The following is a 24,395-nucleotide window of genomic DNA, read 5'->3' on the forward strand; positions in this document are numbered from 1 at the left end:
ACAATTTCCACCTCGGAGCCTCCACCATAAGACACACAAACTGTGAACAGTTTGGATTTTGACACTCAACAGATCCTGCTCAGGGACACTTGTTCTGACAGAGGCTGCCAGTTCCTCCCCCTCCTCCACTTAGCCATGACTTTGATAAATCATCCTCCCCTCAACCCTCAATCTGGTGTTAATCACGGCCAGTGCTGCAATCACCAACCCCAAAATTACCCGGGAGCTTTGGGAAAGTACCTTGGCAAATCAGACACCTGTTCCCAAGAATAACAGGGCAGGAGCAAAGTAACAGAGATTATAAACACTGTGCAAAATATACTATTGATTGCAGAGACTACATGAAGACGTAAGTCGGGACTCAGGCACGTAGATTAAGATTTTATTTATTTATTGAAGTATTACCCTTTCTTGTGATTAAAATGCTTCTTCTCAAAAAGAAATAGAACTTTAATTATAAAATTTTATAGTGAAACATAAAAGCATGATAATTCTAATAAATTTACATGTTCATGTAAATTTTCTTACATGTCTATTTCCCTTATATTAAGTATTTAATGATCTGACTCAATCCGTATGCACATACATTTTTGAAGTATTTGGTCATGGTTTGTTTCTTTTATATATATACTTATATATATATGCAGAGAATGCTTTTTATTACAAACCAAAGCAAGTTACTTGAGTGAGTAAAGAATGCAGTCATGATTTTTAGCCATAAATAAATCCAGAATGGTTCTGGGCCACCTTAGATACCAAATACAAGGTCAGGGTCTCCAATAACATTGAGTTTAATGACAAAGTTTATTTGCACTCAAGTATTGACATATTTTTTTTTTTGTTTTCCAGAGCTTTCAATTCAGTTTATAATTAAAGACATTCTCTATACAAACCGTGTATTATTTCATGACAACATGACAAAATGCATCAAGTATGTACATCAGACCTCGGCATCAGTGAGCTGCTCAACCACATTTCAGGAAATGCAACTTTTCTTTGTTTTTTTTTTTTATTTAAGCATGAGAAACTCCAAAAGGAAAAAAAGAAAAAAAAGGACCAAGAAAATTGGCAAAACAGCAAGCAACGTGTTCCTGGGTTGTTTCAACTTCAAATGAAACGCTTACCTGAAATCTTTTAGCTCTTGCTTTGTACTGCTTTCATCTCTTTTGTTTTCTGCTGCCTCTGCGTTTGCTGCCTGCTGCAGGCTCCGTGTGATGGGTCCCCCAATCCTCTCTCTAGACTTTACACTGAACCTGTCTGCCTTTTTCTTACTTGCCACAGCAGATTTACTTGGCAGAACAGCTTTGTTATTCCTTTGTATTCTGACGTGCAATTTCCGGGACGCTTTGCTGGACATTCCAGAGGAATTGTTCTTAGTGACCACCTTAGTTTTTTTCCCATCCACGTGGGACATTTTAGACACTCTTACGGGACTAGAGTTCCTCAGGGACGAAGATGAATTTGGCTTTTTGGAGCGCATGGAAGGTACAAATTTCACACCCTGTTTGGCCTTGAAGGAGGCCGAGGGGAGCTGGAGCTGGGCCGGCCCCGAGGTCCGTGCTCGGGTCTTGCCCAGGTGGGTCTGAGTGCTCTGCATCTTGATCTCCGCGTCCGCCGTTCGCCTCCGCTGGTTGCTGCCTTTGTCGCTGTTTGCAGGGGAGGAACTCGCACTTTTTTTGGAAGAATTCTTTTTCGAGGAGGGAGAGATGGGTTTTTTGGGACAGCTGTATGAGGCGTGTTTGTTCAAGCTCCCGATGTAGGTGAACTCCCTGTTGCAGTAGGGGCAGATGTGAGAGTCCGACTCGGATGGATTATTTTTCAACTCCGCCTTCTGCTGGGCAGATTTCTTTTTTTGCAGGATAGCTTTCTGGACAAGCTGGTTTTTCTTTTTCAATGCACTTATTTTTAGTTTATTGGAGGACATTTTGCTAATCTCAACATTGAAATTGAGTCTTTTAGGCTGACCCATTCGTCTGAAGGCGTTCTTGCCAGGCCCAGCTATAACCACCATGCCATTCTTAGGCTGCACTGTCTGTTTGAGGGGTACTGGATTTTTTTTAGGTGTGTATCTCTTTTTATCACTGGCAGAGGCACAGGCCAGTATGTGTTTGTGTAACTCGGGCATGTTATCCACACTTTTCCCACATTTTGTGCATCGAATGGCAGTAGTAAAAGTCTGAGGAATATTGTGGGTAGTGAAGTTTGTGGCAGTAACTCCGATACCCATCGGATTGCGATGGTGATACTGGAAGGGAGGTGGTTTAAAGCTCGGGTAGTGTTGATTGAGGCCCATACGAACATCTGGATCTTTAGATTTCACACCAGAAGCCATTATTTTTATAGTAGTATAAAGCTCTTCAGAGGAATCATTTAGATCTTCATCTTCCTCCTCTTTAGAAGGTTCCAAGGAATCTTCTTGCAGGCTCTGCATGTGCTCCGCGTTGGCCTTACTGGGATCAGTAAAATTCTGGGGTCTCAAAGTCCCACTTTCAAACTCATGATGTGTGCACTCCTTGTCTGGATGGAGATCCCGCTGATGCTGTTGCAAATTGCACAAAAAAGCAAATTCCTTTTTACAGACAGAGCAAACAAAGATATTGCCCACTCCGTGCAGCAGAAAGCGATGTTCCGACAAGTCTGTTTTATCCCTAAAAAGCTGTACACAGAATTCACATTTGAAGGGCCATTCTTCAGCATGAACAGATAAATGCTTCGTTAGGTCTTTAATGGAAAGAAAAGGGGATTCGCAGACATTGCACACAAAGCTCTTATTGAACGTTTCCTGCACCACTCCCGAGTCACTGGAAGTGTGAGGATCTTCTCTTGCTTTCTGCTGCTCGTTTTCAGCTTCTTCCTGTTTTATTATTGGGAGAGAACTTTCAAGATTATCAGCAGAGGAAACAACAGAAGAAACTACTGAAAGAGGAGGCGGAGATGGAGATGATGAAGATGAGGAGGAGGAGAAAGAGGAGGAAGAGGAGGAGGAAGAGGAGGAAGAGAGTGTAGGAGGGCCAGGTGAGGCAGCAGAAATAAGAGGTTCAACAGAAGGAACAGGAGATGGAGAAGGAGAAACCGTAGGTGAAAGAACTGGTAGTGGGGACTGGGTAGTAGTGTTGGAGAGTGGTGATGGACAGGAGGAGGTGTTAGTGGCACTGGCAGAGACATCTGGAATGGGTAAGGGCATGGTTGGGAGCAGGGGAGGAGGCGACGTAGCGACTGTTAACACGGGCGGGCAGGGTGGCGGGGAGGGGGGGTTGGTGGGGGTTAACAAGGGGGGCAGCTGGCACACAGGGGGTACAGCGGGTGCCTGTGGCACAGGGGAAGCGGAGGAACTGAGGGGCTGAGTGTCAGCGGAAGACGATGCTGAGAGCCCGGGATCCACGTCGGGCTCTGCCGGAGGCTCCGGGGCTTTGCCGGGGCTGGCGCTGCTGTTCCCCCCCAGCGCCTCGTCCGGGGCCACGTCCGTCCCGTTGTACTCGTTCAGCAGCACCTTCTGTAACATGCACGTGGTTGGTTTCTTCTTTTTAACCCCACTACACGTTGGCTGTATGGAATTTTCTTTGCACTCCCTAACTTCTGCATCGCTGCAGGGCTTCTTATGCACGCTCAAGTCTAAAACGGACTCCCAGGGAACCTGAGTCTTACTTTTGACATCAGACCTTTGTTTCACACCACTGGACAAATCCAGCGGCTGCTGGTTGCACACGTTGCCAAATGTTGGAGCTGCTGTCCAGTCTTTTGATATTTTGTATTCTTCATAGCAATGAGGGCTCAAAGTCTCTTTGTCCTCCCTTCCAGTCAAGCTCCAAGCGGGTGAGCTGCTGTGGCTTTCTAACTTTGGCATTTTTGAGCTCCGAATATTATCGTTCCACACAGCTTTTCCCTCACCTGACTTGACAAAGTCTCGAAGCACTGGACTGTGCTGTGGAGAACTGGGAGGAGAGCTGGTCCTTCTTTTAAATCTGCTGGATACTGGAGGCAAAATAGGTGATGATGTAACAGAAGGTCCTAGTTTAGGGATTTCACTTGATGGAGTTATCTTCTTATTGTCCTGTGTCTGAAGCAGCTGCTTTAATTTTGATGACAAATAAACCCCTTTTTCTTTATGAAAAGATAAGCTTTCTGTTGAAATGCTAAGAGGAAGATTTAAAGAACTTGTAGGAGCTATAGGTTCTGGGTCTATTTCAGTTTTTATTTTTGGTACAAGAGGAGGGCTGGCAGTTCTTCTCTTTTTGGATTCATTGCTCCCACTGCTAGAGGGTTCCTTAGGAGGTTCACTCACATGTGTTTGTGTAACCTTTATATTTGAGGAAATTTCCACCGTGACCGGACTGATGATGCAATTCAGCCCATACAGGTCTGCAGAGTTGGACTCCATCTGAATCACATCACAATTGCTCGTGCTGCTGTTGGACTGGATTTTCCCATCAATGTAATAATTTAAATTCTCAGAGATATTGCTGGAAATATCCATAATATAGACATCATCTACTTCCCCTTCCTCCTCGATCTCCGTGCTGGCTATGTACACACTCTGCACTGACGGGGCCGGCTCTGTGGGCAGCGGTGGCTCTTCGGTGAAGAATCCTTTTCTCCTGACCCCTTTGGGAATAAGATGCCGCTCGTGAACCCTGCGCTGGTGCCTCCTCATGTTGGTGTGAGTTCCAAACACCTTTTTACAGTATTTGCACGGGTGCAATTCTTTGGGCTCCTTGTTCTCCTCAGCAAATGCGGAGTTGGACATTTCTTGGGAAGCTTTCTCAGAATCCACGACAACAGAGTCTTGCACAAGACCGGGAACGCTCAGGTCGTCTTTGAGACCATCGTCCACAATTACCTGGTTATCAGCAACGTTATCCAGGTGTTGTGATGACGGCAGGGTTAGGAAGGGTTTCCGTCTGGGCCCGGCCTCGTGGCGTCGCTCGTGCCTTCGCCGGTTAATCTGGGTCCCGAAGGCCTTCCCGCAGTAGCGGCACTTGAAGGCGTGGTTGAGGGTGGATATGTGGATGTGCATGTGGCGCTCGAGCCCTTGCTTTGTTGTGAACTTCCTCTCACAGTGCTGACAGGGAAACATGAACGTTTCCTGAACGTCACCGTTGGATTCACCTCTTGCTTTTGGGATTTTCACCACGAGTTTTTTCTTTGGAGAGTTTTCTGGCGATTCCTCCGATGTACTCTTCTGTTCTTCCAGGGAGTCCAACTTTTCTTCGCACATCAAAGGCATTTCAGCATTTTCTTTAGGCATGTTGGTATCTTCCATCTCCTCCTCATCTTCCTCTTCTTCATCCTCCTCCTCTTCATCGTCATCTAAATCATCTGATGCACAGTTTATTGCCTCTCCTTGCTTGTCTTCAGTTACCACTTGTGGTTCGTTGGTCGGACTGGGGATCATCAGCTTTGGAAGCACATCTTGATTTACCATTTCCTGAATCACAGCTGTTTGTTCCAGGGACAGCACAGCAGAAACAGAAGGCGTTTCATCTTCCTCTTTATGACCTGAAACACAAGAAAAGCAGGAGATATTTTTACCAAACTCTTCAGAGTGTGCTACACCTTGCTTCTCCCTCTTCCTAAATCACAACAGTGGTACACGTGTTGTGCAAGTAGAAGGGACCACAGAATAAAGGCATGGAAGAGCTACGGGTCAAAAGAATTAATATTGGGGTTTTTTCCCCTTGACGCTGTTAACTAGCAATAAATAATGACTGTGTAACTAAGCTCCAAAGACAATATTTTAGAATAAGGACTCTGCTCTGCTCTTCTGTTCTAAGGAGTTCAGGTTTATGTCTAAATTTTGCAGTTCAATAGTTTTTCCTGTGGTCAGATTTGTACATCTATGACATGCTTCTAATACCCCAGTTCCTAACTAAGAATAAACACGTTCACTTTGCTACACTAACATAACCTGCTAATGTACTAAACATGACGAAAAGGGTTCTTTGATTCAAAAGGATAGTTAAAAGCAAAAAAATAGGATACTTGAGAACTTACCCTCTTTAGAATCCTTCATATCTGCAGAAGTAGAATCCAAATCAGGCTTTTTCTGTTTTGTATCTGCTGCCTTCTTTCCCTTGTTTTTACCTTCCTGAGTCTTCTTCTTTCCTGGGGAGGAAAAATCCCAACACTTATTATTCCTGTTCAATAACTCTTATTTGTCATACTTGAGTTAAACCCCCAGCTTTGGAATGTAACACACTTCTGCAGAGACCCTGCTTTCCTGAGGAATACAAATGACAGATGAGCAGAACAGACAGCACTGAGGCAAAGCAGCCTCTAGAGCCCAGAAGAAATCATAATTAAAGATAACAATGAGTTTCTAAAAACCTCAGACTCCAAAATACTTTCTTCACTTTCAAAGCAAGAACAAACTGTAGGAGAAATGTCCTGTCCAGGGTTAACCAGCTCACATCATAAAGTTACCCAAGACCTTATTATGGCCATTAAATTCCTGTATCTCACAGAAATATATGGAAAATAGAAAATTTCTTCATATGCTATTACTCCTTAATGTTAATTGGAAACCTTACGAAATAGAGACCCACAGAAGTTACTGTAGCTGTATAAACCTTGTGAATAATAAAAGCAACACAGCAATAACATCTGAGAAGACTAAAAGCACCATGAGCTTGACCAACAAGGCAAAGGCAGTAAAACCAAATTAGATGGAACCGGGTAACAGCAAAATATAAAGGTATTTTGTTGTGTCCACTGACACAAACAAGTTTGCTAACACTTTCTGTTAGCAAAATGAAGCAGCAAGTATTAGCTGCAGAGGATAATGAACACAAAAGGGCATTATGCAAAGAGCTGACCAGTGGTGCAAGATGTAAACACACTGAAAAGTTCATTTTCCACTGCACTACAAAGTACTGCTGATTTTTTCCATTAATTTTACAGGTTCAGCCCCATAATATACAGAAGTTACGATAAGGAGTGTGTAATAACAAATAATACTGTCTTCCAGTTGAATTCACTGCACAGCCCACACTCTCCACACAGAAGACAAAACTCTGTGTCTCCTCTGAAACTTCCCATTTCTACACACCAGCTCCTGGGAACGAGACCTTTCCAGAAACAGCAACCCAGATTCCTCCTTTGCCCCCTCCAACGCACAAAAAGCTATTTTATAACACTCTGCCCCTTCCCTCTGATCCCAAGTGTCCATCACAGCCCTAAACCCATTTCCTATTTAGGAGCACATTCTTCCAAGTCCCAGTCCTGTCAACAAGTTCCTCCTTTTTACCCCTCAAATATTTTTCACATCTTGAGCCAAGAAACTGAAATGCCTTTTAAAAAACATGTTCCTCTATTCAAACAGAGAAGTCCCAAGTACACTCCCCAAGACAGCAGCTCAGAGACAGGAAACACTTGTTTTGATTTGAACATTCTATCTAAATAATTATCTGTATTTCCGCTCAAGGAGCTCGGATTTCACAGGCCATCTCCAAATTCCAGTGTTTCATTTTCATGTAGGTAATAAACCTTTTTTTATTTTCTTAGTCCAATTTAACACTTTTTAGTCTCAGAAGTTGACAACAGGATGAATTTCTGTCACCTTTGAAACACACACAGGCATCCTCCCTAGGGTGAACTAACATTTATCTCTGAATATCCTCAAATCCTGGAACAATACCTGTGTCTAATCTGCTACAATGAACCAGGATTATTCAGACAATGCAATATTTAACTTTGATTTTATATCAAACACCTACAACTTCCAGAAGATTTAGCACATATTTGAGTGTTCACACAGGCACAAGGAGTTTAAGTGCATCTTTACCTGACAGGCTACTGAATGTCCCATTTGAACATAAAAAATAATTATCAGCACCTCTAATGGTCATAATTAGAACCAGTAGTACTATGATCTGAGTATAAAGGATTTCAAATAAGCTTCCAGAAATATCTGCCAAGTCACCTGAAATCTCTCTGTTAATGTACAGTAACACAATCAAACAATTCCATTTCTAGGGAAAGGGTGTAAATGTAAGATTACAAACCATTCCTAGGGATCAACCATGCATCACAACACCCCTTATGAGTGATATAACAAACCCTATTTCATTGCTAGAACCCCAAGAGCTGCCAACTTTTTTGCAGACCACTTATCATCTGAAGACCAACATCAATATCTTGACTTGAATGACAAACTTCTCAGTTTGTCTCTGTCTCTACAGAGGAGATTGGAAATGAGGAGGCAAAGATTGGTGCACAGGCCCCTCTCAGCTGCCAAAAAACCCTGGCCATGCTTAGAGACAGTATTTTACCACATGGTGCAGCATATGATGGTATCACAGATGAAGTCACTGGACAACTCACCCAATTCCACAGCAGCACAGAATTTCAGCATTACAACAGGTTCCTGTCAAAGTCTTCAAACCAAGACCAAATTAATTCTTCCTTTTAACAACATTGGAAATATCTTTCAAGTGTGAGGTAAAGGATGTAGAGGGAACAACAGAAATGCCAAGTGCTAAAGTCTGCACAAGTGTTTCAAAGTGTCATCCATTTATAGAATATACAATTCATAGTACCCCAAATCCAATTATAATCTGGGAAATCACTACAACAGCAGGATCTGCACACAAAAATCGAGTTACTCATGTCACACACTGATGGAAAGAAGATCATTTGCAAGCTCTCCTGCCACACTGCTAAAAAGAGATGCAACCTGCTCTGTGATACAGCTGGAGATGGTTCAAGTTCTTGGCCTTTAAGCATCAATGCATTTGAAAAGAAGATTCACCGAGCACCAAACCTGCCCTTGCTCTGAACAGTGAGCAAAACTGCTTTGTGTATACAGCATTTCAGATGTGTCACCCCAATTTCTGACACACAGCAACTAGAGAGACCAACCCACTGGTGATGTTTTCCTTTAAGATTTAGTTTGTTCTAGGTAGGAGGTTTCTTTCAAGCACGGCAATGACTGCCCCAGATGCATCATTTCATGGACCTGAACATTCAAAAGTAGATGTCCAGGAAGAGAATTTAAGAATAAAGTAATAGTAAAGTGATAGTTCACTGATATGCTCTCCCAGCTTTCAGTATCTGGAGTTCACGAATGTCTGAAGATATTTAACACCTGTAGAGACTTTCCCCCATAAGTTCTCAAAGTGCTTTTTAACTCATGTAAACCTGAAAGATTTGCATCGTTTTCTTCCTGCAGATTTTCCCTGAAAACTTCAACCGACTATTCTGATATCAGAGAGTAGCTCAAGGTCTGTCCCTGAGTTTTGTCACTGTTTCAGAAGTCAGGAACCAACAGAAACCTTCAGGAGATGGGAAATGCCTCAGAAGACAGAACCTGGTGGAAGCCTGAGTATAAGTACACACGTGCACTTACCATCAGGTTCCTGAAGGGTCCTACATGGCTGCTACGGCCAGCTGGATCCTCCACTTGGTCTAAACAAGAAAGATACAGGAATGAAACACAGGGAAAGTGAAATGGAAACAATGACAAAAGAATAAATGAAGGGCAGAACTTAATATATGTGTATGGGCATTAGAAGAATTGGGAAAGAAAGATGGAAAGGAAAAGGAATGAAAGAAACAGATGGAAAGTAGGTTTTTGTCTACAGTGAGGAAGATCAAAAGAGGATTGCACCAACTTGTCTTGCAACTTTAAATAGGGTTCCTTTTTCTCCCCTTTCCTTCACTCATGTTGTAAGATAGGTCAGCATGAGCATTATCTGCCTCTACACCTTCCCAACACCTGTGTAACACCGGCAGTGGAATGAGATCTCCTGTGCCTGTTGCAATGTCCAGATAATCATTACTCCCACTAACTTTGGAGAGTTCAGATGACAACAGAGTAACAACATAAGAGAGAAACAATCTTTATTTTCCCATATCTCATTTTTTTGGTAAAACCAAGACACCTCTTAGCAACCTACAGTTACCTGTGCTCAGATTTTTCTGTTAAGCAAAGCACTAATGAAACAGTTAAACCACTGAGTTATTTCTGGTGGGTTGGGATGAGCACACTCAGATGCCAGGAGGGAAGATGTTAAACACAGTCTTTCCATATACTTGGAGCTGAACTCTATAATTAAACATTGCCCAATTGCACAAGATGCTATTATCTTTAATAACCTTTAAGTGCAGCACCAAACATGTTCCCAGTTAAGATCATGAAGTCAGGACACTCACATCTGAGCTCAAACATTGCTTCCACCACTTACGAGGAACACAGGAGGGGGACATCTGCCTCCCCAGAAATCTTATGTTAATGAGGGAAAAGAATCATTGATCTGAGTTGAAATTACTGGTGTTTCTTTGACATCTGTAGCCAACAAATAACTGCAGCCCAGTCCCACCCCCAGCCCATACCCCACCCGTGCTGTGCCACAGGTACCTGCCCAAATCTCACGTTTCCTGGAAAACAGGGGAGAAGCTCCCTCAGAGCCCCTCTGAAAAGTGTTCTTAGAGCACAGATGAGGGGGCACTTTGAGAGGATATGGCTGAAGGGGAGAGATAAACTGCCATGTTATACTCTGACAACACCCCACAGCTTCATGATGAGAATTGCAGTGTAATAATATAAATTCACTACTTAAATCCCTTTGGAACTGGTTCAGATTAAAGTTTGTATCAATCCCATGCAGTAGCTGCTACTATTCTACAAATCAACTATTACTTTTTTCCCCTCATATTAAAAAAAAGGCAGTATTTAGGCACTAAAGAGAATGAAATAAAGATTAAGTGTACAATCAAGCTAAAAAAAACCCTTCAGAAAATTCAGCAGAAAACAACTGCACGATCATTTCCATACTCTTCTGATTAATGAATTCTAACATACTGATGCAACTTGAATTTTAATTTGAGAAACAGCTTGCTGTGCCCCAGAATTCATCTGTTCCTGTATCCAGAATCCTGGTAGGTGTCATGTTTTTTGAAATAGATTCCTTAAGCCTTCAGGCATCGGTAAAAATCTGACTTAGTTGTTTGTTCTGCAGACAGGCTCTAACACATGAATGCCTTTCTCACACAGAAAGCTGTACCTAAAATAACAGCATAAATTGCTCCAGAAAATTAAATCAAAGTTCTGTTGGCTGGAGGAGCATGAAAAAAATGCAGAAACATGTTGCAGTGACTTCTTGGAATCTTGTCCAACTGTGAATGGCACAGCATGTAGATGTTAAAGACCTTACATATTTAATAAATGGAATTCAGTTAACTAAGCATCAAAAAATGGTATTTCAATCAAAATGTTTATTATTAAGATGTGAACACTAAGGCTGTTTTTTAAATATTTTCCTCTGTTTGCATTTAAGTATCTTCATTTCGCTTTTTGGTTGGTTTTTTTAAGTTCTTCCATTGTTTACAAAACCTTTCATTATTCTCGAGCAGCACCTGCTCCCAGAGCAAAGCCAAATCTAAACCACCTGGCTAAATAAAGGGCAACACACCTGTGTGGGAAGGGCTGCCCAGAGCCCCTGAGAACAGCCAAGAACTCTTAATATTTAGGCAGAGCTGGGAGGCAGGACGTGCCTGACATGTATATGTAAATATATGTATTTGGGGATTATTGGTATAATCACGGGGATTACAGAAATTTGCTGAAAACATGACCTCGAACCCACAAGGTTACACAAATATTTTATTTAAAGATCTAAGCCAACAGCCACATTTTGAAGGATGTAGCCCAGGTTTATTGCATGGTGCTCATTATTTTGGCACAGGGGCTGCCCTTTAAGCACCACAGTCCCACAACTCCAGTGCCTGCCCCAAAAAATATGTGACAGCATCCACCAGCTCAGGGACTGTGGTAATTGTGATCTGGGATAGGTGAGGTTCTTCCAATGCATTCTTCAAAATGTCACACTACAAATTACTGGAAAAAGAGGAATAATTGTGAAGGAAAATTAAAAATAGTAGGGACAAGTCACAAAGATACTCAGTACTAGGCTGGCAATAAAAAGATGACGATCTTGAAAGAAAAAGGCTCAACAATTCTGCTTTACTTAAACAAGCATTACTTAAATGTTATACCATCAGCTTCCAAGATTTCTTCCATAATATTACTGTTAATACAACAATATATCAAAGTTCCTTTTAAGTACTTGCATTAAGTGCTGCTTTGAAACCTGATTCAAGCAAGCTCAGCTGAGGAGCTCTGAAGCACCTCTGAATAGACACACTGTTATTACCTGGGGAGGGAATGGCTTTGGAACTCTAAAGCTTCCAACTTAAAATGAAAGAAAACATGAAACCACTGCCTACCAAGGGCTTTGAGGGGAAAAAGCTCTTGTACTGCTCCAGAACCCAACTGGATGCTTCCCAAGACCCCTCAGCTCAGAAATTCCAGTGCTGCCACAGAACACCTTTGGTGATAATTCAGGTTTTTTAACACAAGCCAGAAAAAGCTTTTATTTTTATTTGTTAATGTAAGATATGCTGTCCTAGGAGCACTTCCCAGTTTGATTACAGATCATCCTACTTTCTGGTGACCACATACACATGAAACCCTTTCTAACATCCTCCTACAAACTCTTCCCAAGGTAGGAAGGTTTCCAGCTCTCTGGCTCGAAAGTACAGACCAAGTATGACAACATGAAAAGATTTCTCCATTTTCAGGACTGTATCTTTCTAAAACTGAACATTATGGAAAAAAACATGTAAAAAGGAGGCAAAATCAGCACACTTTTATTCATATTCCAGCAATTCTAAGGGCAAAATTCAAGCCACAGATCAATTTTTGAAACAAACACCTCATTAAAGGGGATGTCAATTAAACCTGAAAGGCTCCACACACAGGATCATTAAGAGGCCTATTTTAACAATGCTGTCAAGTAGGTAAGAGAACCTGCAGGAAAAGGCAAAATGTAAATGCCTTTTTTATGCTGTTTTCCTCGATCTATCATTATTATAAGTAATTGGTGGGGCATTTTTTCGTGCAACACCATTATGAAGTTATCAGATACAACTGGTTTTTGTAGGCAGGACTTCAGGTGTTGTTAAGCAGATGAAACACTAAAGTTGACATGAGCTGTTTGACAGTGAACAAAGATCATCCCAAAAGAATTTTAACCTCCAGCTCCTGAGAACCAAGAGGATAATTTAGAGCTGCAGATGTTAGTTCTGTACAGTCATTCTGCCCAATCCTAATGTATCAAATGATTTTCAAGGTGGGAAGGCAGAATACAGGTTTTAAAGGTGTAGAGGCACAACACACATAGCTGTATGTTACAGATAAAATGGGAAACTCTTGTGAATTATCTATAGAACAAGGGCAAAGGCAGTGAGCAAAGGTTCTTCTGGCACTTCTTCCAGCAGAACTCGCATCTCCTCTTCCTTAAAAAGACACTTTCAAGCTTACACAGTAGGAGGAGAAAGAGGAAGCCAAACTTCACAGCAATTCTATTAATACCAAAGTGCCTGTTTTATAAGGCTATTGCTACCCATGAACCATCACTGCACTCACATTTGAATCACTGCATTTCCAACCAGATTGAACAAGGTGCAATAAATGCCTTGGGAAGGTATTCCAGGACACCTGGAGACAGAGGCACATCCACCTAAGTGGGTGTGTGTATTAAAGTGTGTGTAGCAAGCACTAAATACCCACTTTGCAGAGAAGAACCAGAGCAATGCACTGACAGAGACTGTTAATGTGACATTTGCATAACAGATGAACTTGTTGCCATGGAAAGCGTAAGAAAATTCGGAGCTGGGCTATTTAAAACACCGATTTCTGCAAATGTTTGGCAAAGTCTCCACTTTAATGATAGCACTGAAGATCAGGTCACTGTATGTCACCACAAACTTCTGAAATTATCTGACAGTATGAGAAATGGTAGGATGGCACCATGGGTGTGCCATGCCAACAGGAAGAAATGATGCAACAGTCTGCAAGAAGCAAAAGGGAATATATTGCCAATATATGGAGTTCTTCATGAGCCCAGACAAGCTGCAGCTATTCACAAAATTCAGATGAACAGATGAAAGAAAATTTAGGCTGAAAAATTCTACGAGTGGGAAGCCTGTGTTCAGTGTGTGGCATTCCACCAATCCCCACAAATTGAGATATGAGCTGTCTCCAGTCTTCTTCATCCAATTTATGTCTTGTAAATTAAATTACCTGCCATAACTCTCTAGCAGAAGAGAGACAAAAGCATTTATATTACCTGTCTGCAAGAGGATGTCATTCAAATCCCCAGCACTTTATGACTCCTGCCTAACCTGAGTGTGTATCCCAGGAAGTTGTAAGTTTACAGACTACAAGACTTACTCATCCATAATGACTTAAGTAGTACAGAATGTCACCCAACAGTTACAAAGCACGGCAAACAAGGCCTTAATTCCATGCAATTTTAACCCACACATGAGCTGTGATGAAACAATTAAGTGCAAACAATTAAATGCAGAGCTTTTATCTTGGCAAGATTTAAAAATGTTATTTCTGCCCCTCTGCCAGTATTTCTAAAACTGCAGAAAGGGGACCAGACTTGCTCTAGACTTTCTCAATCACTTCAGCTCCTTGTGTATTCCTGCTTCCCACCCTCCTTAAACACACAGCCTCCCCCAGCCACTACAAATTCCTTCCTTGAGAGCTGCCACATGGACACAGCCCAGAAAATATGATGAACGTTCTTCTCTGCACTTCTATCCCATCAGCTTTTGTTTTGCTAAGTATTAGAACAAAAGCAGCAGCAAGAGAAATGTCAGCTGGCAGAGACATTTTCCAGAAATAACTGCTGCTCTCTATATTTAGCCAGTTTTTATGTACAATTCAGTTAAAAATAGAGCACCAAATTGTGTATTTAAATACAGAGAATTAGTCTAAATTTAAATCTCCTCTTGAACCAACAGGAGATTTTATCTAACTCCAGAAAGTGTTGCTTCTCCATTCTCTAGAGCTCTCCCCAAAAAGTTTGCCTGACCCTGAAGTGAAGCTACACACAGAAAATTGAAGTAACAGGTACTTTGACATTATTTACAGAATAATGCAAATGAAAGACTATTTTCATGACTACTTGGACCACAAAGTTTAAAATGATCACTATAGATCTGTTTGCCTTCTTCTGTAATAAATAATCCAAATATTTGTCCTGGCCCTATTTGGATCACTGAACATTTGAAGGGTTAGATCAAAAATACCTGGGTTTTGGTTAAGTGTTTTAAAATATTTAAAATACTATATTTAAAAATTGAATTTAAATATTTAAAATTTTAAAATATTTTAAAATATCCGGTTTTAGTTGTCTTTAAAATTAACTCCTTAGGCCTTTACCTGCCATGTTGTTCTGCTGTTCAACAAACCAGGTATGTATGAGTTCAGCAGTGGTCACACCACTAAGTGACATTTTTTAATAAGAATTAAAAAAAGGACTTCTGAGCCCCTGTGCAGACCCAAAAGCTCTTCACACACAGCTGATCAAGGGGGTCTCTTGCTCTCCAGAGCAATTTTGCCTCCCCTGTCAAACAGAACTCAGAGGGTCAGTGAAAAGCTGCCACTGCCTAGAAAACCAAACCTGAACAGTCTGTGCAGACACGGGCTGGGGCTCTGCTGGGAGAACACAGCTGGGCAAGGGCTACAATTCCCAGGAAACAGCACTGCCTTTGTGTCAGCTGGAGCCCTGGGATTACTGTAACAGGAGTCCCCAAGGCTGAGGAAAGGAGAGCAAAGCCTCTCACAGATGCAGGGTCTGGACAGTGCTGCCACCACAGCAAATCCCCCCTGGATAAAACTGAACTCCTACAAAATCACACTCAAACATTTTATTGACATTCACTCAGATTTGCCCTCTGTTATTCATTTTTACCCAAATTAATCCTTTTGTTTACCTATCTACAAAATGTCATTTGTCACAAATTTTGCTCCAACAAACAAAGTATTCCTGGTAAAATCACCCACTTCTCTTTTGCAATGAATTTCATCCCCTTCCTTTACAACCATTTCCAGATTTATTTCCTTTAACCTCATTATTTTTCTTCAGTACAGCCAACTACCTACTAAGTAAGTACATGGTGTTTTTCCATCAGTCCCCATTAAAAATATTACAGCATCTTCTCAACTGGGTCTCCAAACTAACAAGAAACATTAATTGTTAATAAGCAGCTCCTGTCACAAGATATTTGCAGCACGAAAACTTTGTTTCTCTGTATCTGTTAAATTTGGGACAACTCATCTCCTTCCAGTTCCAGAGTGACAATCCAAGGTCACATGGCAGAATATCACTGCAGGTCCTCTCTAATTTATAAGAGTGATAAAGGAGGAGGATAAATATTAGGCAAACTCATTATTTTAATGTACAGTCCAGTCACCAAATCACTTTTATCTGCTGAGAAATTGTGCAAGATTTGCTTCCCTTCCCCTGTGAAACAAAGTGCTTCATTCATTTCAGCTGCAGCCCATTGATACTTTCTCAGAGAAATGCTTGTCAGCCTTCTCTGATAACACAAGATACACTGAATTATATTTCCAAAGGAACTGTAATCCCCCAGTTGCCCAATGAGTGCATTTCTCAGAAAGCAGCAGAGGACTGTGCTGCAGGACAACAGCAACAGTTGGTGCTCATGTGAACAGAACCGACAAGAGAAGGTCTAAATTTACAGTATGTCCCAAACCAGACAGGGGTAAACTGCATCTGCTTCATCTGGGACACAACAAAGGTCAACAGGCTCACAAAGGCACGACAGGGAATGGCAACTTCCTCCATTTTTCAGAGTGAAAATAAATCCCAGTCAGAGCACAAACAGATTTGTCTTCTGCTCAATTAACTGCTGCAGTCAAGATTAACCTGTTTAGATCAAATTAGACTTTAAAGCTGTACAAGTTCTTTGCACGTGCCTGTTAAGAGCATAAGAAAATGTCACTGTAAAGTGTCTTGGACATTTTAATTTGCAGGTAAGGAACCAGAAAAAACCCAGCTCTGGTAGAGGAGTGGAGGGACCAGAGGGTGACACGTAACAGGTCAGGATTTGGCAGCTATGGCCAAGTTTCAGCACAAAGTCCACTGTGCTTTTGCAATCCCTGCCAAGGGTCCATAAGATTGGAAAAGTTGGACTCTCTGCTCTTTACCTGCAACGTCAAAGGGAACACTTGGCAGCCAAGTCAATCCTTCACTCAACTCACTTGAAACTTGGTCTGACCCATTCCTTGGGAAAAGCCCATGACTAAGGCTTGGCTGAGGGTCTGACTCTGTGGGAAAGGGGGGTGTTTTGACACTGATCCCAACCCACTGTGAGACAGGTCAGCTCTCCCTGCCCTGAGCTGCTTCACACCACAGCTGACCATCCACACACTCGTTTTGCAGCTTACTGGCAGCAAGGTGTGGAAGCTTGCATTGGACTTGGCCCTGAATAGTGGTGATCCATGAGAAAATTCACCCAAACTTCTATGAATCAAATCACTTCCACAAACACCAGGCCTTTCCCATTGACAGTCCCACTGTTTCTGATGAGCTGCCAAATCAAACGAGATCCATATCTGACAGACTGCAGGGAGGCAGCTGGCTCTCAACACAGCTCAGAATAATGGATAGCTGACTCCTCATTTCCATGGCATTTTGCAGCAATAATAATCAAGATGATGAATTTCCAGCTATTATAATACTCTCACTAGAGTAACTTTATGTCAATCAGCACGTTAATAACAGTGCCTCTCTGAAGTTCTACAGCATTAATCACAGTCAATCAAATGCTCTTGCAGAACTCTGATAACAAAGTGTGACAACAAAATTAACTCTTAGCAGCAACTCTGGTGAGCTCTTAAGTGCTTCTGAAAGTTTCATCCTGAATAACTAACTCTCAGGCACCAGTGATCCAAATAAATATTGTGATTTCTTAGTCCAGGGGAAAAGTGTATAAAAGGTAAGTAAATCCTTCCTAGTGAATGGACAGACATTATCTAATTTCTTAGCTACAAATGTTGCAATATCCCTGAGTCTTGTTTCAATAACTGATAAACCCAAGCAGAAACTTAGTCTGCTGTAACATTTTCTGGAGGAACTTGACACAGCAAGTGTAGGCCGGTGAGAATTCTTCAGAACAAAGTCATTCCTGTCAATCTGTGCAAGGCTCTTGGCAGGAATGACAGAATAAATTGGAAGGTTTGACAGACTGAAAAAGATACACACACTCTGGGCTGACAACTGGTTTTCTTTTTTGTTCATTTGAAAAATGTACTAAATAGTTAATAAGCGAAATATAAAAATTTCTTTGGTATTTTGTATTGCAGTGACATGAGAATCTTTAGAGACTTGACAAACACAAATTACCTGACAAAGGAGATCTCAATTAAAGAAAAGAGCTCCCAGCCAAGACACTCCAATGGAGTTTGCATCTCTTCCATGAATAAACCAGCTACCAAACCTTTGTGTGCACACACAAGTTAGATGGGCTTGGTCACCACTGCATCATAAAGGACATGGGGCATCTGCAGAGAAGCCCTCAGAGTAAAACATTCCCTGCAAACAATTCCAGTAAAATAAACAGTCAGTCCAAAATATGGTAAATTGGAATAAAAAAAGCACTAAAAAGTTTAGCACCGTTAATGATACAATATTACTCATATTAATTCTGTTCAATTTGTTTTGAAAAGATGAAGTAGAACAAAGAAAACATCTAGGGAAAGGCAGTAAAAATGATTAAGAGGTACAGAAGATTCTCATTACAAGAACTTGGAGCCTTCCCTAAATTAAGAGATGGTTTCAGCAGGAGGCAAATAAAATAAGAATACACTGAAAGCCAGTAACTGACTGTACCTTGTATCCACTATAAAACCCAGAGTCTCCAATTAGAAAACAAACACTGAAGGGGGAGATTGCACAGGAGGGTCAGGAAACCACAGAAAGAACAACAGTGTCTGGTAAAGCCTTGATTTAATGTGAGGTAATGCAAAGGAATTAAAAAAGGATTATTCATGGGAATGAATGATTTAAGTGAGATGTGAGACAGTCAACAGCTCATGGAGTTTCTTCTATTGTATTCTACAAGTAACAGTTCTAAATCACAAAATACTTAAAGGAATAAAAAAATAAAAGCACTTTTTCTCTCTGGAAAGCAGTGTCTATTCTCCTACTCTGCAGGAATTCATCTCCTTCTTATTTTGGAACAAATCCTTCAGATCTGTCTCAAAGCTCTTCCCTAAAACAGCAATCACCAAATTTTCTCTACATCTCCTACACAGCAGTGTTTGAATGTTCTTTTCTAAGCTGTCACACAGTTGTTTAAAGTTTTGGAAAATCCTAATACAATAAAATAGTTCTACAAGGAAACTGGTATTTCAAGAGAAACTTTGTAACATTGAACTTATTTTCAGGAAAATTAAAACAGCGTTTTCCTAAGAAAGAAGAATAATTTCCAAATGCACGGGATTAATTAAAAAAAAATAAGCAGTGGAATACCAAGCTGCGTTTCTTCCAGGTCATTCCTTGTTTCACAGCTAACCCTGATCAACAGGAAAAAATTGATTAATACTAGAAAGCTGCCTGGTGCCTTATTTCACTTTGCACTGTGGGTTATGTAACCAAAGACAGCATTAGCAAATTTGCTGGGAAATGCCACAACTGTGGCCTAGATGTACTTTATTTTTTTAACTTGAGAAAAGCGGTCTAAAGAACTGGGGCTAAAACAGCAAAAGTACGAAGAAAAACATGGAAGGCTTTAGAAGTGCAATTATCAAATAACCCAAGAATTTTTCTTCTGTTGGATAACTACAGACATCTGCTCCAAGAACTAAGCAGCTCAAACACCCCAACTTGTTACCACCATGAAGGGCAGATTGTTATTTTAAGTTAAAGACACAAACCCCCCAGAGATGAAGTTACAGAGTGTGTAAAGTGCTTGTAGTCGTTGTTTTAATAATGATCTGAGAACAGTCCTGAGCACTAAATCCAAATAAATCCTTCTCCTAAGGGCTTCTGCTTTCCTGGTGCCATCCCCAGGCAGTGACTTACAGACAAACTGGGGGGCCCAGAGCACAAATGTGGGGCTCCTGACCCCACTGCCAGTGCAGGCACACCAGGACACTGGTCCCAGTGACATCCCCTGCCTGGGGACAGCCAGGACCAGCTGTGGGAACTCCACAGGGAATGTGGACACCCTGCTCCAACTGAGGCTCCTGCAGAGGAACCAAACCCCTCCCAGGCCTTGTCATTCCATCCCAGCACCAAACAGGTTCCCAATGTTCCCAGAAATCCCATACAAAGCAAAACCACTGATGTTCTTCAATAACTCAAGAAATGGCAGAATGTGCCAAGGCCTCCTGTTTCCAAAAGTTTATACTCAGAAACACAGAGTTTAAGGGGTCAAGACATGCAATTTAGTGCCAAATTTTAAAGTTTTCTTTTAAATATAGATAATTTGATGCTTTATTCCCGAAATGAAGGTTTGTCTTCTCCCATTTTTAAACCCACAGGCAGGAGCAAGGCTGGAATGAATCACAGCAACTTCCCTGGGCTGTTCTGAAATCTCAGAGCAGCTGTCCTGGAACTGGGGAAACTGTTGGGAATGTAAAGTAATACCAGTCTCCTATTGAAAGGGTACCATATATGAGGGATAAGAGAAAACCTTCACTGCTTAGCAGACTTCAAACATATTAGATACTCTACAGATAGAATCTGCCCTTGACATCCCAAATGCAGCTTCTGAATGAGAGTTGTACAAACCTTACTGTAAACCAATGTGATTTGGGGAAATCAAAGTAAGTTCCAATTTTAAGACTTTGTTCCAGATGATCTTGTTTGAACTCCTCCTTCCTCATTTGTCTTTCCCCAGTCATTGGTTAAAAAATGAAAGTTTTTCATTAAATTTATTGGAAATAGAGCTTAAATAAGAATACAGTTTCATGGTATCTATGCTACAAATGTACAACTTACACATCCTCCTATAAGTTACATTCCAATTCATACACAATCATTTCTCTCACAAGCTCTTTTCTGTTTAGAAACAAACTTTTAAACTTATTCCAAGCACGAGCCTAATAAATCCTTGTACCTTAAAAAACCAGACAATCAGGGCATCATTTGGCCATGATTTCCATTTGTGATGACATCCAGATGGCAATCCAAGGCCTACCTTTTGTAAACAGGATGCATATTTATGGGACTCTCAAGTACAGCTCATTATTTGGAACTACATGAGAATGCCTAAGAAAGTATTAACAAAAAAACCTGCACTATTTCTACTATCCCAGAATTGAACCTGCTGATTTCAGCCTTACATTCCCCTTCCTCCAGCAGCAATCTGACACTGTTTCAGCAATAGTTACACTCAGAGACAGAAGAAAAACCAATGTAACTTTTAGGATGGCAGCTTTAATTTAGACTCTGGGAAGCAGAAGCCTGAAGTTGCACTTTGCATTCACACTGATATAAACCAAGGCACAAAAAATTCTTTACAACAGATAATAATTGATTCAATCTTACACTGTCTCTGGGCCAGTACTGGTCACTAAGAGTTTCCCTACAGTTCATGTTCTCCCTCAAACCTTTAAGAACTACGGGGACACCAAAATTGTGACAGCAGCAGAACCATTTAAGGTAACAAAGTTTTACAAGATTTATTAGTGGTGGTTTGAGACTTCAAAATTGGACTACAATAAATAATCCCCACAGCACAGGTGACCCTGATGCAGGTGCTTTGCCTGCACCACAATGGAGAAGTATTTAAGAGCTGACACGACTGTGCTTCAGAGGTCACTTGGTTTCGTGACAACCCACTCCAGTTGCATTGTGCAGCACATGCTTTTGGAAAAATGGAATTACAGACTTTTTTCCCCCCTCTTGACAGGCTGAGCAGCACAGCCAGCCCTCAGTGCAGCCCCAGCACAGCCTGTGCCACGGGCTTTGCTGCCTGGCGGGGTGAGAAGTGGAACACAGTGAACAGCCCAGCGTGAGGCACCACCACGGGCAGCAATAACACGGCAGAAGGAAAGCACTGCTCTGCTCTCCCCCCAAAAAAGGCTTTTTTAGAGGTATTATTCACAAGCATACAGCAGGACAAGCTTTTATCCTGGGTAACATCAGTATCTTCATTCTTCCAAACCAGACTTTTGATCTGCCACATAATCCAGCACAGAAATGAGATTTTAGCCTTGTCTGATCACACTCTGGAGCCCAGGCAGCACCCTGAAGCAGGTTATATCCTGATAAAACCACAGGATATCTTTATGTATGACTACCTTTTGTTTTGGTTTTTTTATGACCATCCTTTCTTTAAAAAAAAATACTTCAGTCAGTGTAAAGTTACTTTTTTAAGAAAGACTGAGTCTGAAGCCAGAGACACCAAATCTTCCTTCTAGAAAGAAACATTAATCTTTGATATTACTGCTCACTGCTACAAATTATTACTGTCATATGCAGAGGAAGAAATGCCCTGATGAGACAAAAAAATATCTACACTACTCCTCTAAAGGACACATGAATTCAACTGTAAAGTAAAAACCAAGCTGTTCTTTTTTTTTCCTTAGAAGGAGAATTAATGAAAGACCTTGTGTTAATGCATTTGATTGAACAAAATTCCCTCCCAGCTTGGCAGGCATAATAAAGCACATTAACTATGACCTGGGAGAAGCAGATGAGAAATGCTTAACTAGAAAATGCAATTTCAGAAAATGCAAAAGCAACAAAATAAAAAATCAGGTAATTTTTCAGCTGGTTGTTGGTCATGCACCAGCAGCTGGGAGCTCTTGACCATTAGTTATCATGGCAAAAGTAACAGCTTGGCTCTGATAAAAATCTGAGATGTTCCTCAAGTTCATCAAGTTGTTTTCCTTTTTTCTACCCTCTTCAATAGCTATTTATCCTACTAAATTTCTTTCTAAATCTCAAATGCACTCACCACCTCAGGAACAACATGCAACATTTCAATATGTACGAATATATTTGTAAGAGCTGCCTCTTCCCTCCAGGATCCTGAGCTGCTGTGCCTGGGAGAAGGAAGATGGAAAGGATTTATTCCAGCTCAGAAAACCTCTGGCTGAGCCAGGCAGGAGTCATCCAACACCTGGGGGATGTGAAGGAGTTCAAATGCAGACCCCAAAACCAAAACTATGCAAGGGAGAGGTGGCACCTGGAGGAAATGCCGAGTGCCATCCTAAATATCCCCTGGAGGAGATTATGGCCCTTGTGTCAGGGATCACTGCTAAACAGGTCACACCAAGGGCAAGGAGAACAGTTCAGGCTGGACTTTGGGTCTGCCCCAGACCTGGTCAGCTGCTGGTTCTTAAATGCCATCTCCACTTCCCAAATTTAGTCCAGCCTACCTCTTATGGGATCTCAGTCTCACCTACAGCACAGGGGATTTATTCAGAAATAAACAACATGGTCAGTTTTACAGCAATCAAAGCCTTGAGCAATTGGGCAAAACCAGCCCATTTTTAATACCTGTGAAATGGTCACCTTTTCTGAGCAGGGCTCATTAAATCAATGGCAGGAACAAGGTTATTTGCTAACTGGTAAATATCTTATTTTTCCAAGGACAAGGCCCAAGATGCATTAAAAATTCAAAAGGATATTTGTTTTACTGAATACAGAAAAATTATGAGCTTTATTTAGTACCTCCATGTTCTGAACTACTAAATTATAATACATCTCTCAAATAATGTCTTGCTAGTCATTCCTAAGGTATTAAACTGTCACTTTACTCCTCTGGAAAACGTGTTCCTAAAGGACACACTTGTTCCCAGAACTTGGCAGTTCTTACTCCTATTTTCTCCTCAATGTGTAAGACAACTATGTGCAACACAGGCCAAAATAAAGTTTACTAAGAAAGAATTTATTCATCTGTTTAGGTCACCAATAAATTAAAATTCCACAACCCTCTGGAGGAGCTTCTCTCTAGAAAGCTTCTTAAATTGCTATTTAATCTCAAATATTACCTTGTACTGACTCCCAATTTTACACACACACTAAGTTAACTCATGATATCCTTCTCCTGCCACCACCCTTGTATCATATAATTAGAATTATTTATTTTTAAATTAATTACTTTTTAATCCTGCTCCTTCATTTAATCCTTTCCTTTATTTTCCAAAAAACCCTCAAGCTTGGGGTTAAGAAACTTCCATATCCAAGGATACAGCTGAAGCTACAAAACCAGGGATATCAGTAGAAACCATTCTGGAATCCTCACTGCATCTACTGCTACCAATCTGCAGAGGAAAAATGTATTTCTTACAAGAAAATTGCTGTGAATTGCAAATATTAGCAGATGTTACTACAAACACTAAAATAACTGAGAATAAATGTAGAGAAAAGAAGTCCAATAAAACCTGTGAAAAACAGAACTATACAATTTCAGTTCTTTTATCATTTTATAACTGAAACTTGAATCATAACAACTCAAATCAACTAAATGCTAAGAATCTGGGCTTTCTCCTTCATGATACAAGAGTATAATTCCATAAATAAATTGCTCTTGGTTATTCCCAAATGCTTCATCAATATTGT

The 24,395-nt window shown here is 41.0% G+C and overlaps 1 protein-coding gene across 4 annotated transcripts in view; it reads right to left on the reverse strand.

The window, feature by feature from the left end:
* The window catches only part of PRDM2 (PR/SET domain 2), a 61,909-nt gene that overhangs the window by 13,886 nt on the left and 23,628 nt on the right, over positions 1-24,395 (reverse strand). For 3 of the 4 annotated variants that reach the window (XM_027702875.1, XM_027702873.1, XM_027702874.1), the window contains exons 7-8: positions 5,992-6,102; positions 1,125-5,496 (exon numbers count right to left, since the gene is read on the reverse strand). In XM_027702875.1, coding sequence (XP_027558676.1) covers positions 1,125-5,496; positions 5,992-6,102 — 4,483 coding nt within the window. Of the gene's footprint in view, positions 1-1,124; positions 5,497-5,991; positions 6,103-9,343; positions 9,363-24,395 lie in introns of those variants that run through there. The other variant, XM_027702877.1, reaches the window with a different exon arrangement.

This window comes from Neopelma chrysocephalum, unplaced genomic scaffold, assembly GCF_003984885.1.
Source record: "Neopelma chrysocephalum unplaced genomic scaffold, ASM398488v2 Primary Assembly neopelma1_200, whole genome shotgun sequence".
Lineage (NCBI taxonomy): Eukaryota > Metazoa > Chordata > Aves > Passeriformes > Pipridae > Neopelma > Neopelma chrysocephalum.